Source organism: Setaria italica, chromosome VI (genome assembly GCF_000263155.2).
Source record: "Setaria italica strain Yugu1 chromosome VI, Setaria_italica_v2.0, whole genome shotgun sequence".
In the NCBI taxonomy this organism is placed as follows: domain Eukaryota; kingdom Viridiplantae; phylum Streptophyta; class Magnoliopsida; order Poales; family Poaceae; genus Setaria; species Setaria italica.
In genome coordinates this window covers 27736343-27752430 of record NC_028455.1, presented here as the reverse complement: position 1 = coordinate 27752430, position 16088 = coordinate 27736343, and the positions used below count along the sequence as shown (strand labels likewise).

The following is a 16088-nucleotide window of genomic DNA, read 5'->3' as shown; positions in this document are numbered from 1 at the left end:
TGCACTAGGTCACAAAGTCCAACTCAAAACTCTAGTACAGCTTAACAAAATTTCAGTGACCTATTTCGTTGATTCAATCTCACTTATAAACCACAAATATTTTGGCTACAACATACCATCTTCCGAATCACTCATGGATACCATGCTTTCAGTTGACATGGACCCTCATCAAGATAGTGCGGATACACCTCTAAAACGCTGCCGCAAAGATGAACAACCTGACGATGGAGCAAAAGAAGAAGCCGCATGCTTAGCTGATGATGTGAACGCTGAGAGCGAGGGCTGGATTAAGAAATCTGCAGCGTGATGGGCATCGACACGCACGCGCACGCGTCAAGCGCTGATACGACAGAAGTGGCAATCAGCCCTGCAGATTTGTTTATTTCGTTCTAGTGAGGTTGTACTAATCAACAATTAGGACGAGGTAGCTAGACGAAATAAAGCAAAACGAGGAAGAGACCTTTCCAAACGTCTTGTGTACTTCTATATATGCGTTTTTCCCTGCTTGTCCTAGAATACTTTCTTGGGGAACCACAGGCATCTCTCAAGGCCGCCGCAACCATTCTCAAAAGGGGATTGGACAGCTTCCTGCAAGCAGGATCAGAGAGAGAGAGAGAGAGAGAGAGAGAGAGAGAGAGAGAGAGAGAGAGAGAGAGAGAGATCAGATATTAGGTCTCTCCAATTAGCCGGAGGAGAGGGAGACTTGGTAGTGCAAGGTGTAGTCAGGTCTCACCTCTTTCTCTTTCTAGATCTGTGCTGTGGGGGAGGAGAGATGGGGAGAGGGAAGATAGAGATCAAGAGGATCGACAACGCGACGAGCCGGCAGGTGACGTTCTCGAAGCGCCGGAGTGGGCTGTTCAAGAAGGCCAAGGAGCTCGCCATCCTTTGCGATGCCGAGGTCGGCCTCATCGTCTTCTCCAGCACCGGTCGCCAGTATGACTTCGCCAGCACCAGGTTTGATAATTTGATTGCTTTTCCGGATTGCTACCTTGCTGACTTTTAATTGTTAGATCTGCTAACTACAGATGAAACATATATTCATAGCACTAATTGTTAGGTTTTTTTATACGAGAGAGAGAGAGAGAGAGAGAGAGAGAGAGAGAGAGAGAGAGAGAGAGCGAGCAGAATTTAGATACCTCGTACCAAGTACCAACTTGGTTGGGGGCATGTTAATTTACTAGTATTATCTCTTGGAAAGTAAAAATGGTAGTAGAAATTTGGGTAGGCACTGTTTTATTTGTTGCTCCTACCTTGCAAAGCTTTGGTAGACTTTTATTTGCATGCTAGTGTAAACTGATCGATCTGATGGTAGAATCATTGTAGGAGGGGTTGTACATATATATTTAAACATATCGAGCTCGTTCGCACCTCGAGTAGTAGCAATTATGCAACCAATTTATCTTTTGGGCATCAAATTAACATAAAAGACTCCAGAAGGGACTATGATCACGTGCCACCTGTTCATCTTCTTACAAGGGATTTGTCCTCTTTCAAGGAGCAATGATCGTGAATGAATTAGAAGGGGAGACTATATAATAAAGCTCTTAGAGCAGCTTTTAGGCTGAATCCAGGAGGAGTTTTGCCAAACAGTTTTCTAGAGAGAAGTGATTCTCTACTGATTCTGTGAAGTGATTCTCTTAAATGAACTAAGGAACTGGGATCTGAAAAACTAGTTCCTCCTGATTCACTTCTTGCACATGAACTATTTCTCCATAAAAGTTAAACATAGAGAATCATAGAGAATCATTTCTCTTCAAGAATCAGCTTCCAATTACGGGCGTAAATTTGTCCTCCCCTTCTCCCTCCTTTTTCCTTTTGTTTTACACTTGTCAGGATGTTCAGCTTTTTCTAATCTTAACATAGAACGATCGATGAGTAGTTCGAACTTTATAGTTTTACACATAAGAATATTAAGATGAGAATTATGTGTTTATTCCTTTGTTCTCTTGAATTGTTATATATGTTTTTTTAGGGTGAATTGCTATATATGTTGATTCGGTGCCTAAACCAAAAGTAATTGAATGATTGCACCCAAAATATGATTTGGGCTGTCTCCTCAAGTGCAATCACTTTTGAGACCTTGAGGGTCATCTTACAATTGATATTAACTTATTAAGTGTGGTAGCTAGCAAATCAACATGTAAGAAAATCTTAAGAGAAGCTTGATTGAATATTCTTGAGATTTTCTTCATAAGTTATTAAACCTATGGTAGCATTAAATTAAAATTATTCATGTTTTGGGTAATAGCATGGCATTTTGACAAATAATAAGTACCACTGGCATACTATAATCCTTTGCTTATTCATTTCATAGCAACCGCAATTCAGATATAAATTTCACGGTTAAATTTGTTGGAACTTTTAATGTTTATTAGGTGCCTGAAACCAACTTTACACTTTTTATAGCTGCAATTGATATGTTGAATTAATCATATACATAGGTTATGTACATATTGCTCACATTCAAAGGTGCACGGTAATATTTTTGACCCATATAGTTAGGTATATATCGTCAAGGAACAAGATGCCAAAAAATCTGATTCTATATAAGACAATAAAAAAAATTCAAGTACACAATTTTCACTGTGGGGCATATTTCCAGCCTTTGTTTCACCGCTTTATTAACACTCGTACAATTAAATAGGTGTGTACTTCCTCCCGTAGATGGCTATTTTCACTCGGCTTCTCCAATCTCAAGCCAACAGTAATGAATCAACTTATAAGTTGGTGATTTGGAAAGAAAATAAACTAACCTTTTTTTTTGTCTAGTACATAGGGAAGCACCTTTCGTGTGACAAGGCCAAATCCTACTGCACGCATTTTAGAAAGATGTAATGATTGTTTGCCTCTGGTTGATACAAAGGCTAGAGATGGCCACTCTCATCTAAAACCATAGGGAATAACAATTGGCATCCTACCCCTCATGCATATAGAAATTTCATAATCAGGAGCGGATCCAGCATGGAGGTTGGGGGAGCTGGAGCCCCCCTACCCGCGTGCATCCCATGGAGTCCCCCTCCCCCCCCCCCCCACCCCAAAAAAAAAAACCCTAAAAAATCCAGCCATTGATGAAGAGGGGGAAGAAGAAAAGGAGGAGGAAGAAGAAGAGAAAGAGAGGATAGAAAAGGAAGAGGGGAAAATGAGCCTCCCTTCCTCGAAGTCGTGGATCCGCCACTGTTCATAATAGAAGATGGTTGAAATGCACTATAGCCTCCATTACCCTCTAAAGTACACTCATAAGACTGGCTAAGTTTTTTGCATTAGGCTAAGCAACCCTTAGCTGAGGACACTAGTTGTGGGCTTATGGCAACATACATCGCGCTTTCAAAATTTAGAAATTGTTTTTTGTCTAAAAACTTCTAAGATATCATGGCTCTATTTTCCTCGTGCATTTTATGGGATAAGGTTTATTCAACCACCTATTTATTGTGGCATGTCCATTGTACCTTGAACTGCTAACAAAGCATGCCGTTCTTCCTCAATTTCATGAAAGCAGAGAAGATAACCACCCTAATATAGTCTTGGGGTGATGTTACACCGTGAAGAAGACATGATTGATGACGTGCTGATGATTCAGCAAATTAACAATCTAACCATCTATTAGTTTCATCAGTGTAACCTCTCATAGTATGCTTTGCTAATTATTAAGTAATTGTTATAATAGTCACAAGCGTATACCTGATATGTCAGGTGTTTATTAGCACAATGTTTTTTAGCTTCAAATCATCCAATGCTTAACAAAAACAAGAAATAAATACAAAATGCAAATTTGCATAATTGTTCACTTGGTAGTTAACGAAGAGATATACACAATAACTGGTTGCTTGGATTAGCTACGGATCTTTTTTATCTGGTTTTCATAATCTATAGCTGATCCAAATACCTCTATAAGCATGGCAACCTCATGTTACAATCCAAACAGGCTAGTATTCCTGCAATGCTGCGTTTGCACAGGCAGCTTTGCCAGTGTCTAGACTTGGGGGGCATAAGCCAAGTTATTTCTGTAACTAATTCTAACAAATATTTTTTGGTTTTTTCATTAGCCAGCATGAAATCTGTGATCGAAAGATACAGCGAGGCAAAAGAGGACCACCATCAGACTCTGAGCGCTAGTGCTGAGGCCAAGGTATGCCATGTGTGCAATTCATATTCTTCTACTCGTATGTGCAAAGTTGCAAAGCGATCCTCCAATACGGCCCCCATCGAGCAGTGATGATACCTTTATGCATCGTGGGACAAGAGCTACTTACCCAATCCTTTTTTTATTTCTTTGCAACAATTAATCCTAATTTCCTCTAGAAATTGCAGTAGACATCCGCCCACAACAAAAGGTGACCGCTTGAAAGATTTTTGAACTGGCATTCTGAAACTCCCACGAAAAAAGTTCCATAAATCCAAATAAAAATGCTAGCCAACTGAGCATTACGACGTCCAGATTAAGCACAGTGGATGTCAAAGCTCTTTTCCGTGAGCCACTGAATCAAGCGAGGTATGGTGCCTTTCTGCCTGGAAAACAAGATGTTCACTGTTTGTCCCATTGGGAACTCAGGATGGAACACAACTTCATTGCAGGCCCAAAAGCTGAATATGTGACTTGTGGGCTGGGTCCGGTTTGAAGCCCTCACAAGTCATAACGTACCAAAATCTTCACGCACATCTATTTAAGAAAGACCAAAAGTACTACACCAAAGTAGACTGTAACAGAAGGTATTGGTAAAAGTCGTGAGGTGTATCACCGAATGTCCATCCAATAAAATAAAACCTGTTGTGCCAATTAAGATTGAATTTGCAGTAAAATGCCTTCAGATGAACAGGTCTGTTTGTCACTCAAAATTGTTTTTAGTTGCAAATTAAACAACCATAACCAGAAAGGAAATGTGGCATTAGAGTGGTGAAACTAACACATGCACAAATCATGGCATAGCATTTCACACAGCTTTCACAGTTAATTCATGTGGACTAGTTGAGATTTTAGATTTAGATGTGTTGGGCAGGTTCTGTCAGATGAGCTGTCAGTGTATCTTAGCATATTGCACATATAACCTTCTCGTCAGTTGTTTGCATGCACTCATTGGGGGGCAAATACACTTGTCCAATGTGCTGACCAATGTCATTAAAACCTGAAACTTTACATGACACATTCAGTGACAAACATGAACTGCAAGTCGGCACCACCAAATCGTATAGATACACAAGTCTGTAATCACGACTGTTGAACTGGAAACCAACATGGTTACCAATAAACAACTTTTACCACAATAACTATTACCAGTCATGTGCAAATTTGAAAACCAATTTAGATGAGAAATCTATGTAACATTTTCAAAAGTCCAATTGAAATGAAATATTCAAAGATCTTGACAATGAAAATTAAAAGATGACTGGATGGACTAATACACAAAGTTAAATTCATCAGAAGTCAGAACCAACATATGCGTGTTAAAATAACACCATCTTAACACAGTGCAACTGTGGCAAGACTATCTTGACTTGCTTGGTTATGCTGCTCAATGCCACCTTTGCATGGCTGAAAAAAAAATGCTAAGTAATATGTACTCTAGTTTGAATGAAGGGCAGGTATTTGGCTGTAAAATTTGTTTGTGATGTCAATGATAATGTGGAGCTAAGTAAAACCAAACCTGCGCCTTTTTCCTACTAAAGTGGAATAAGCAAGCTGTACTATACAGCTCCCGCAATCTGATTTCTAGGAAGAAATCAAAAGCTTAAGTATTTATTTCAAATGTACAGCTCAAGACAGTTCTAATTATGGCTGCAACACACTGGAACATGGATGGGAATTTTGAGCGCAACTTCTTAGAGAACTGACCTACGTGCATTTTCTGCTGGTACAGACTGTTAACATGTTAACTGGACCAAACTGAGTCTGAAACACAAACCATGATCAAATTCTTAACTGAATCTCCAACCAGTATATATTCTGGTTCCATTCTGAGCTGGTAGACACAAGTCTTATTAGGCTAAGCAGAAAAAAAAAACAGAACAGTTCTTAACTGAATGAGTGAATGTTACAATGATCAGGCTTACAGTCTCAGAACTTTTCTGCACTATTGACCTGGTGGCAACAAGTGCTATCTTACTATATTTGGAGAAAAATGGAAAGGTAGTAGTAAACTAGTAACTGAATGCTTTTTCAACATGACAGATTAAAAATTGATGAAAAGGAATAATCTCTGGATGCTTGTTCATAAACAGCTTGAAGTTGATATTTGGCTTCTGAGAAATAAAGCACCATAATGTATCATTAATTAGCAAGAAGAACATAAATAATAACCTTAAAAGGTTTAAACACTCTAATATAGGACCCAAACCATAATAAGACTTTCATATACTATCATCAATGTGCAGGATGATCCTGATCATTGCAACCACTTAGTGCAGTAGATCTACAAAGGGCATTTTAAGTTGATAAAAAGTCTTTATGTAATTGTCAAACTGCCATTTGAAGATAATGAAGGTCCTCTTTGATAAATTTTGAAATAATCTAACTTGGGTATTACTTCAGTTCCTGTAACACTCCAGAACAGCAGCAACATTATTTTGGAACGTTACCACACTACACTACAACTACTACAGGCACACACATAAAAAAACAGTAACAAAGATAAATAAACAGAGCACGTGGAAGCAACTTAAATCATCTAGATAGAACATCTTACAAACTGCCAAATATGAGATTAAAAGCAAAGCAAAAGCCTGCACAACCAAATATTTTTATTACAACACATGTGTCCAAAATATATGTATGAAGAAGTGTGAGCATACGTGCTGCTACTCCCCATCCAACCAAGCACCCTCCAAGCTCAAGAACCTGCGGAGGGGAAAAAGCGTATGAGGTTTATGGAAAACCTCAGCAAGCAAACTGCTTCAAACAAGTTATTTAAATCACAATATATTAAGCATCAATTTAAGAGTCAGAAGCAGCACATAACTTCGGGTAGTAAGATAAATAAATACTTCACAATAACATTTCATAATGAAATGCGAATGGTGCAATGCAATGCATAACTTCACTTCTACCCATATATCCCAAGGAAGGAGGCAAGGAAGGAGGTGAGAGCTGCAACCACATTATTATATCTCAACGTGCGTTGCTGTACCGGTACTTCCCGCACCAATCCGGCTACGGTTTCTTCGTATGCGTAAACAACATGAGAATGCGAATGCAAGATTGCAATGCATGAACTTCATATACTTCAAATTCATAACTTCAAAAGTAAAGCCTCAACTGGAACAAGATACTTCAATATAAAGAAAAATTTCAGATTTATCTTGCTAGTGTGAGGTACTGAAATTAAATGGAGGCAATTCAAACAACAAAGTTACAGCATGTAGACCACATCGCTACGTTTACTTACCTTCACCGAAGACTAAGACCGTGAGCTAAGCACGATCCAAAGGTGCACCACCTGTTCACAAATATAACTCAGCACCAACACAAACACACAAGCATAAACAACATAATTCAAAGTGTTTCTAGGCTCGAACCCGACATTCTCACAAAAACACACACAAATCTAAACATGATAGCAGCTCTGTTGCTTCTCTTTTTTTATCTTTTAATCTTGACAGCTAAAAATTCTCATCTTGTGCCATCTGAAGGATAACTTCATAACTTACAACTTCCTCGTGATCCAAAAATAGAAGAAAAATTCTGAACATAGGCTAATCTTGACATGAACCTCAAACTAAAAATCTGACAATAATTGCAAAACAATCCTAATAAAACAGGTATACTTAGAGCTCCAAAATTCATATGAAGATGCACTTCATCAATCTGAAAATCTTATAAAATTTCCTACAACTTCTTTATTCATTCAAAGATCCAATTCTATCGTTTGGGTTGCCTAAACTTTAGGTGAACAGATTCTCCCAGAATTACGAGGCTGAAAAACTGATAGAATCAAACTCCAATATCTCTCAGCTATTAAATCCGATTGTAGTGTTCTTTACGGCTATGGAAAGCTCTGCAAATCTTCTACCACTCATATATAGGTTTTATATTTTTTTGAAGCCATTAAGAGGACGTAAAATAGCCATTACTGAAAACTGCGCAGATTGACTACACGCTAAAAACAGTGATGAGGGCAAAACTTTACCTACCCCTTAACGGCGTCGAGTGCTGCTACACCACGTGCTAGAACATCTGAAACCTTAGGGAAAATATGGATTACAGCGGGGGCATGCCTCACCTAGGGTTTCCCTTGAAAACAGTAAGGGCAATGGCGACGGCAGCGATCCCAACAATGACACTCGGTCGTTTTCCTCTCCCTAGCAACGAACGTCATGGCAGCCCCGTCGATTGCATCTAAATTGCACCACACATGGGGGCACCACCTTAAACAGCGAGGAAAGGCAATCAATCGAGGAAAACGGAAGGAGGAAAGGAAGCCCAACCAATTTTTGGAGTAACGGTGATGACAGATGGCGTACCCTAATTTTCTTCTCTTCTCTCCTCTTCTCTTCTCTCCTCTCCCTCTCTCCCTCCTGTGGAGCACAGCAAAGGGAGGTGGCCGTGCACGGGGTAGGAGATAGGGACTTTGAGGGTTTCGAAAAGAAATGGGGTCACGGTGGAAAGGGGAAAAGAAGAAAAAAGAACTCTGACAACAAGACCAACTCAGCAACTGTAGCCACGACTACTGTAGCTGAGCGCGGTTAAAAATGCCGCATCCATGAAAAAGAAATGGGGTCACGGTGGAAAGGGGAAAAGAAGAAAAAAAGAACTCTGACAACGAGACCAACTCAGCAACCGTAGCCGCGACTACTGTAGCTGAGCGCGGTTAAAAATGCCGCATCCATGAGTTCGTGACCCAAACTCCCAACGATACACTAGTGATCAAACGGAATAAATTTAACGAGCTTTACGCAACTATAACCTCCATTTATCCATACGAGGGACGAATCTAAAAGTCAACTTCCGCCTACCATCTTTACATATTTTCACGTATTTTAACCTTTGCGCATACTGAGTGTTACAGTTCCATTGATTTGTCTACAAATAATCTAACTTGTCAAACAGTACAGCAGAGGCAACGCTGATTTGTCTACAACCAACGATGAAAAAAAAATGCACCCATAAACATTTTTGGTGCAGAATATGGTTCCAAACATAACTTGACAATCAGATCTTTTCCCTCCATTGCTGACTATTACTCCCTCCGTTTCAAATTCAAATTGTTCCAAATTGTATGTAAGGTCGTTTTAACTTTTTTAGATTCATAAATATTATCATCTATGAACCTAGAAAAGTCAAAACGACCTACAATTTGGAACGCTAGAAGCCCTTTTATTCCTAAGTCAAGTAACAAAACTCCAAAGAGAACCTAGTAACATGGTCCAACAGAAGAACTATCCAACAAAAGTTTTATATCAATTGACTGATAATAGCAGCAAAGATTATCATTTATTTCTCAGTTTTTTACACAATGTGCCACTTACATGTGTAAGCCATAAAACTGCACTTAGAATTAAAAGCTGGGAGATTTAGCTACCATATATGTGTTAACAAGTTCGATATTCAAGGTCACTATATTTTTGTTGTAGCATGGATAGCTGAATCAGAGAAAGGAAAAACAGTTGTGATCAAGTTATTGTGGTTTAGCTGCCATATATGTGGTTTAACAGGCAGATCGTGTATAAATTGTACATTTGTAGGCCTGTAAGGCAACTTATTGATCGCCATAGTGTTAGCACAGACCAAGCCATAAGCACCTGAAATTTGACATATCCTGACCCTGATATAAGCACCATGAACATCATGCTAATTGTAAATGACTCGAATGCAATATAATGAAGTAGCTGCTATGAAGCATCACCTACTATATCCATGAACTCAGTTTACCCAATATATTACAAATTACAAAACTGAGAAACATTTCATCTGCCAGTTACCTTTCATCCTCCAGAACTTGTGTTGGGAGACCAGTACTATTGGCTGTGGGTTCTTGATCACCAGATGAAGGTGGTCTAAACCAGCCAGGTTTATAAGTGATAAAGCCATAAGCACCAAACCACACAACCTTTTTCCATTTGCTTCCAAAATAGTACAAAATGGTGTGAATTTACAAAAGAACCAAGAAAATTATTTCCAAGAGGTGTTAAAACGTTTGTAGCTTAGCACGATATATCTATCATGCAGTGGCATCTTGGCTCCCTGAGCCTGAATGCATTTTACACTATCTCAACTATGCCGATAGCACTTACTCAAGCTGTGCAGAACAAATATCGCAGTTAAGTTGTCATGTTAAATGGTAACATTTTCTGATGCATATGTACGACAGGAGAATATCAAAGTGAACCAAGGTTAATAGAAATGGTAAATGATGTTTAAAGGTGCAATGAATGTTCTGATCAAGTTATGTTGAAAGCAAAATATTTTCGTGAAGTAAACAAGGATGATAAAAGCAGTACAGCTACCAATCTCAAAGAATTGCATTACTGCATAAACAGTTACACAGTATCCAAAGACTTAATTGCTCTTGAACCATTAATAATTTTCAAACCATAGATGTCCTTCACAAAAATGCTAGTGTGTCTACATGTCGCTGTAGCATCTGATTGCATGTTGCATTTTTATTTCCTTTTTATTTATATATCCTCATCGGTGGCTCTTGTTGGGTTTCATATCTAAAAAATCAACTTCCTTGGAAGCAAAAGGTTTTGCTCTTTTGTTTGTTGTTGTATTTCCATATCCTAAAGTACAGAACATATGGCTGCAAAATCACTCGTCTGTGTTAATTGAAAGCTTTTTATCTTACTAGTTCTGGCAAAGGGAGGCAGGAAGCTTGAGGCAGCAACTGCATAACGTGCAAGAGCATCATCGGTATGACCCTCAACCAACCTACAATAAAAATTTCAAATCATTATGAGAAAAAGAATGTGTCCATTGCAACTTGTGTTTTTCCCTAGTATGCTATTAGTACTGATCATTACAGAGACATTGTACTTCAATCAGAACAAATTCTCAGCACATGATTAAGAATTTCAAGATGCAATTGGTTCAATGTTCTAGGTATCTATTAATGATATGTAAAGGAAGTTGAAGTCATCAAAACAAAGTTTGACCTTAAGAGTATGGCTCCAAAACCTTCCAATACATTAATAAGCAACAATCTGCTTCAAGCGTGTGTCCTTACTCCTCCCATAAAGAACTTTATTTTATATATTGGTTCATTCACCACTCAACTTGATAGCGCATATAAAAGTGAAAAGACAGTTTGAGAATGGCACTTTATTTTAATCTTTTCACATTAAACGTGAGATAGGGTTGTAAACGATGTGCATTTTCAGAAAAGCATAAATGAATGTTCTATACAATGTGCAGGCAGTTGTTGGGCCAGCAGCTTTCTGGTCTGGATGTAAAAGATTTGCAGAATTTAGAAAATAAGCTGGAGATGAGCCTAAAAAATATTCGTATGAAGAAGGTTACATTACAAATTCTCAGACTCCATTACATAGTTCTTTCACAACATAGATATCAATTGCTACTTTTGACTAACTTTCACTTTACAGGACCAACTCATGATTGATCAGATTCAAGAATTAAACAGGAAGGTTTGTTTACACAATTTATTAAAAACACTGATCTATTTAGGGTTTCACTTTGCTAAACAAACTTCTTGTTTGAATTATAGGGAAGCCTCATGCACCGGGAAAACATAGAACTATACAACAAAGTTAACCTTGCTCATCAAGAGAACACTGAATTACGGAGAAAGGTACATGCATCTGGGAACAGTTAGCCAAACAGAGATGCAGCTAGTACAACTCATATTTTGTTTTTTATTCCATGTGTCCAGTGATTTTTTTTATATGTTAGCCAAAAAAATCTAATATTTTAATAATAACCCCTACCAAGTAATCCAAAAGCTATCCCTTTTCTTCATGTCAAGAACTTTGGCGTGACCGAGTGGCGCTGACGAGGGCTAGGCAGAGTCATGCCACATACTTTAGTACAACTGATCACGGCAAAGAGCCTACTACAGATGCGCACGCAACCCCCTTTCTTCCTCCTCCCTCTCTCCTCCCTTCTCTCCACCCCTAGCCGACCTCCAACAATGGCAACCCCCCCCCCCCCAACCCTAGATATGGCCCATCCTCCACCCGATTTGAAGGGGAAACAGGGGGAATTGATCCTAGAAGGTAACTCCTCCGATCTATCCAATTGGTTTTTGCCAATCCCGTTGATTGGATAGAATGGAGGAGTTACCTTCCCGAAGCAAATTCCCTTCAAACCGGGTGGAGAACAGAGCGGATCTAGAGGGGGAGGAGGAGGCGTGGCACCATGGGAGGGAGCTCAAGCTCGGCCTGGTAGAGAAAGAAGGGAGGAGGAAGAAAGGGGGCAGGGACGCACCCCATGCACAAGGCACGGTCACGCCAGGCTCTTTCGCACGACTCAGGTCGCGCCATAGCATGTGTTGTGACCACGCCACCATGTAACTGCCACGTGTAAAGGGCTCAAGTGGCACTCCAACATAGAGGCTCAGTCATGCCACTGCATGTGGTGTGACCAAGTGGCAAGGCACGCCAAAAAGTTCTCTGCATGAAGAAAAGGGCTACTTCTTGGAAATTTAGTTCTTGAGGAGTTATTTAAATATTAGATTTTCAGGGGCTAAAATAAACAAAATCGTATCCAGTGTGTGAATCACAAAATAGCATTTCTTTTACATTTTTCAGGTGTATGGACATGGAGTAGATGAGCATCCATCAAGTAGTACCGTTAGACACAGTATTCAGATCACAGAGAATGAAGATGTTCATGTTAATCTTGAGCTGAGTCAGCCACAGAGTGTGCAACGGGACAAGTCAGAAACACCAAGTACAGGATGAGTTTTTGTCCAACTTTCAGGAAAATTCGGCGGAGTCAGTAAACCTGATGACTAATAGTTCACTGGAAGTGCATCAGGCTTCAACCACAGTGAAGATGACCAAAACTGAGGGACCAGCAACCGATATCTTTGGTTGAATTACAAGACCTAACAGCTAAACTTTATGCTACAAGATGCAACAATTTCTACATGAACAAGAATGTTGGTTGTTCTTTAGCTTTTCATATTAGTTGCTTGGAATTCATTCAGGCATGTAGAGCTTGTTATGTATACTATTGGTCTCAAGATTATAACTCTTCTAAATTGTAATTTTAAAAGGTAGTGCAGCAAAGATGCTTCAACACTGTAACAAGTCAAATATATAAGGATGATCTTATACCAATTAGGATTCAATGATAGAATAAAAGAAATCCCAAAAAGGAGTGTAGACCAGAGAATAGTACAAAAGATTTTGGTAAAACGATGATTTAAGCTTCAAACTGGAACATACCAACGTCCACTGCACTACATATTACTAAAGTTAACAAAAAAGATACATCCAAATGTCCAATTGGTCTTAAAACTGAGCACTGCTATAGAGCTATTGCACAAACAAATGTCTTGTACTCTCAAAACGAGGCATTCTCAGGGTGGAACCCAAGTATGCAGGCCCCACTGCTCAGTGTCTGCCACAGATCCCCAAAAATATCTCACTATAGTTTTCACCCGAGAACAAACAGGATGCATTGTAACTACACCCGCTACCGACATTCGCTACATTATATTATATATACGAGCATTAATTACTTGTCAAAAAACAGGCCTAGTCTATCACACCATAGCAAGAACCATATAGTAACCAGTAATGGTGACCAACAAAAAACATGGATACAGACAATATTAATCATTGCTGGGATAACAAAAAGATAAATGTTATTTCTCATAATACAGCAAGAACACTTACAAATTCTTGCAAGTTATGCAGTTGCCGCCTCGAGCTTGCTGCCCCCCAAATGCATATCTAATCAAAATAATCCAAGGTTAGTTCAACAAACTCATAGAAGGTATCAAGGTACTGATAATGTCTTTTACTTCTGAATTAAAGGACCATTGCCATATTGAGAAAATGAGAAGAAAATATATGATCCCAGAGCCATATTCACATCTATTAACCTATATCAAGATGCATGTAGGCTAAAGGATGTTGCAAAGGCACATAAAAACCTACAACAATTCATTATTTAGCACTTTCTGTTAGGCAGATCACTGGCAGACAAAGGAAAAAGAAACCCACAAGGCAGGCGCACGTGCATCCAGCATGGCAAGGGTGAGCATGCACAAAGGGGCACTTCCATAGACATTTGTGGACAGACATGAGGCACAGATGAACTCACAGTAGTTATGAGTCTAGGAAAAAGCATGAAACAGTAATTTACTTATCAAACTAGCACAAATCGTGGTCATAAAACTGTTATGTTATATCAGACTGGCCAAACATCGATCCATCTCATGTTTCACACGATCTGAATATCTGATACAAGGTCAACATTTCCATGACATGGAAACCATGTATGTAGGTTATACCAAGACCAAATTAATAAATGAATGTGCAGTCTCTGTAGTAATAAATATATAATGCACTTCACATTTTTCATGTCAAAGATTTACACTATGATCTAGTATGATATTACTCCAAACGTACACTCTTAACCTTAGTTATCTCTTTCAACATAATGAGAATAACCTTCTGATATATCATCTGGTACCCAGTATCCCTGTGCTTGAACTTGTGGATCAATGTGCACTGCTCCACTATCATGAAGCTTGATTGTAGTCAGCAGTTATATGTTCATACAAAACATTCTACCTTTTCTTAGTGCTATTAGTGTTCACTAACATATTCTGACAAAAAAAATGCAAATATGCAATGCATTCCGAACAATTTATGTGATGACAAAGAAGATTATTCCTTCATATGGATATCCTAATAATTTTTAATCAAACTAGCATAAGCTACACCTCATTTAACTTTGCATAACTTGTTGACTGTAAATGCATGCATCTTATTGCAATGCATGGTTTAAAAACTAGCAATCAGTTGTCTATAATCAATATGTTAGGAGTAACAAAGAATGTGGGATGTATATAGTTTATCACTACAGTACAGGCTACCAATATTCCTAAGTTCCAGGGTAATATGTTTGCCTTTATATTCCATGTGCTTACGAAATTTTCATCGGAAGCACAATCTTCAACTTAGAGAAAAGATGCCTAAAGGCAGCATACTCATGTATTGTAAATGAAGCAAGTACATTATCAATTTTGAAAGAGTTCCTTCAGCCGATATTGTGATCTCAAGAATGCGCAGATAAAATCTGCCATTATAGTCTCACATATTCCTATCTAAACACAAATTCTACCATCTTCATGGGTTAACAAACAGAAACATGATACTAAAATGCTGCGCAATTATCCACGTGTACTGTGTGCCAGTAAAATCAAACAACGGCTTTCGAGGATCCAAAACAGCATCCTAAGCTCGGCAAAATGTGACGCCTCCCAGTTGTAATAAACGCCTACAACCTAAAATTTTGCCGAACAACAGAAGAAATGATTGGAGACTTTATATAGGGAACAACAGCCAAAAAAATTATTCAAGTTCCTGAGACGAAAATCGATTAATCACATCTACCCAGGCCGCACCTACGAGCACCAAAGCCACATTCCCGATCCACCCCGCCGGCTGACATCAAGGGAACATGCAGCTACGGATCCAATTCCAGGCTCCGGACACTACAAACACCACGAAATCCGCAAACGGGGACGAGGGGCACGGCCGGCGTCACCAACCATGTAGGGATCGCTCGCGCTACACGCGGAATTGAACGGATCGGGAGCAGGAGCGGAGTCAGCGGGGCTCACCTGGATTGATCCACGCCTCGCTTCGGCGCGAGGGCGCCCTCCGCGAGGTCACTCCGCTAAACCCTAGATCAGCTGAGGTCGGCAAGGTGGTGGTGGTCGGAGGAAGGGGAAGGGGCGTGGGCGTTTATAGGCAGCAGGAGGAGGACAAAGCATAAATTTGGCAGGATTAAAATAGGCACCGGTCCCGGTCGGGCGCAGCCGCTCGGGCTTCCCCATTACGCCGTTGCGGGCTTTGAGGTTTGAGTGCCGCTGATTCAGATCGCCGAGTCGCCGACTGCCGACTTGGGAGGAGGAAGAACAACTTCGTTCTGACACGTGGGCCCGAATGGGAAATCTCAGGCT

The 16088-nt window shown here is 39.6% G+C and overlaps 1 protein-coding gene and 1 long non-coding RNA gene across 3 annotated transcripts; one reads left to right on the top strand and one right to left on the bottom strand.

Annotated features, from left to right (window-relative positions):
- The first annotated feature begins 585 nt into the window (after positions 1-585).
- On the top strand, positions 586-13265 carry LOC101764513 (MADS-box transcription factor 23). 2 transcript variants are annotated; one of them, XM_004973445.3, is made up of 7 exons: positions 586-954; positions 4048-4126; positions 10779-10840; positions 11342-11441; positions 11530-11571; positions 11652-11735; positions 12694-13265. In XM_004973445.3, the coding sequence occupies exons 1-7, from the start codon at positions 773-775 to the stop codon at positions 12844-12846; spliced, it is 702 nt and encodes a 233-aa protein (XP_004973502.1). In that variant the 5' UTR covers positions 586-772; the 3' UTR covers positions 12847-13265. The 2 variants fall into 2 exon arrangements, with proteins under 2 accessions (XP_004973502.1, XP_022683407.1); XM_022827672.1 differs by having other exon boundaries at positions 587-954; positions 4044-4126.
- LOC105914522 lies at positions 6468-16038 on the bottom strand. Its single transcript, XR_001164264.2, has 3 exons — positions 15747-16038; positions 13789-13845; positions 6468-10858 (listed from the first exon to the last, which is right to left on the bottom strand). It is a non-coding gene; the product is annotated as an uncharacterized LOC105914522 (long non-coding RNA).
- Positions 16039-16088: the final 50 nt, after the last annotated feature.

What these genes read in the sequence shown, in the direction of transcription:
- LOC101764513 (XM_004973445.3), top strand. Translation starts at nt 773, where the DNA reads ATGGGGAGAGGGAAGATAGAGATCAAGAGGATCGACAACGCGACGAGC. An exon ending in AAAATATTCGTATGAAGAAG is followed by an intron (nt 11,442 to 11,529) that starts GTTACATTACAA and finishes TTCACTTTACAG; the next exon opens with GACCAACTCATGATTGATCA. An exon ending in ACACTGAATTACGGAGAAAG is followed by an intron (nt 11,736 to 12,693) that starts GTACATGCATCT and finishes TACATTTTTCAG; the next exon opens with GTGTATGGACATGGAGTAGA.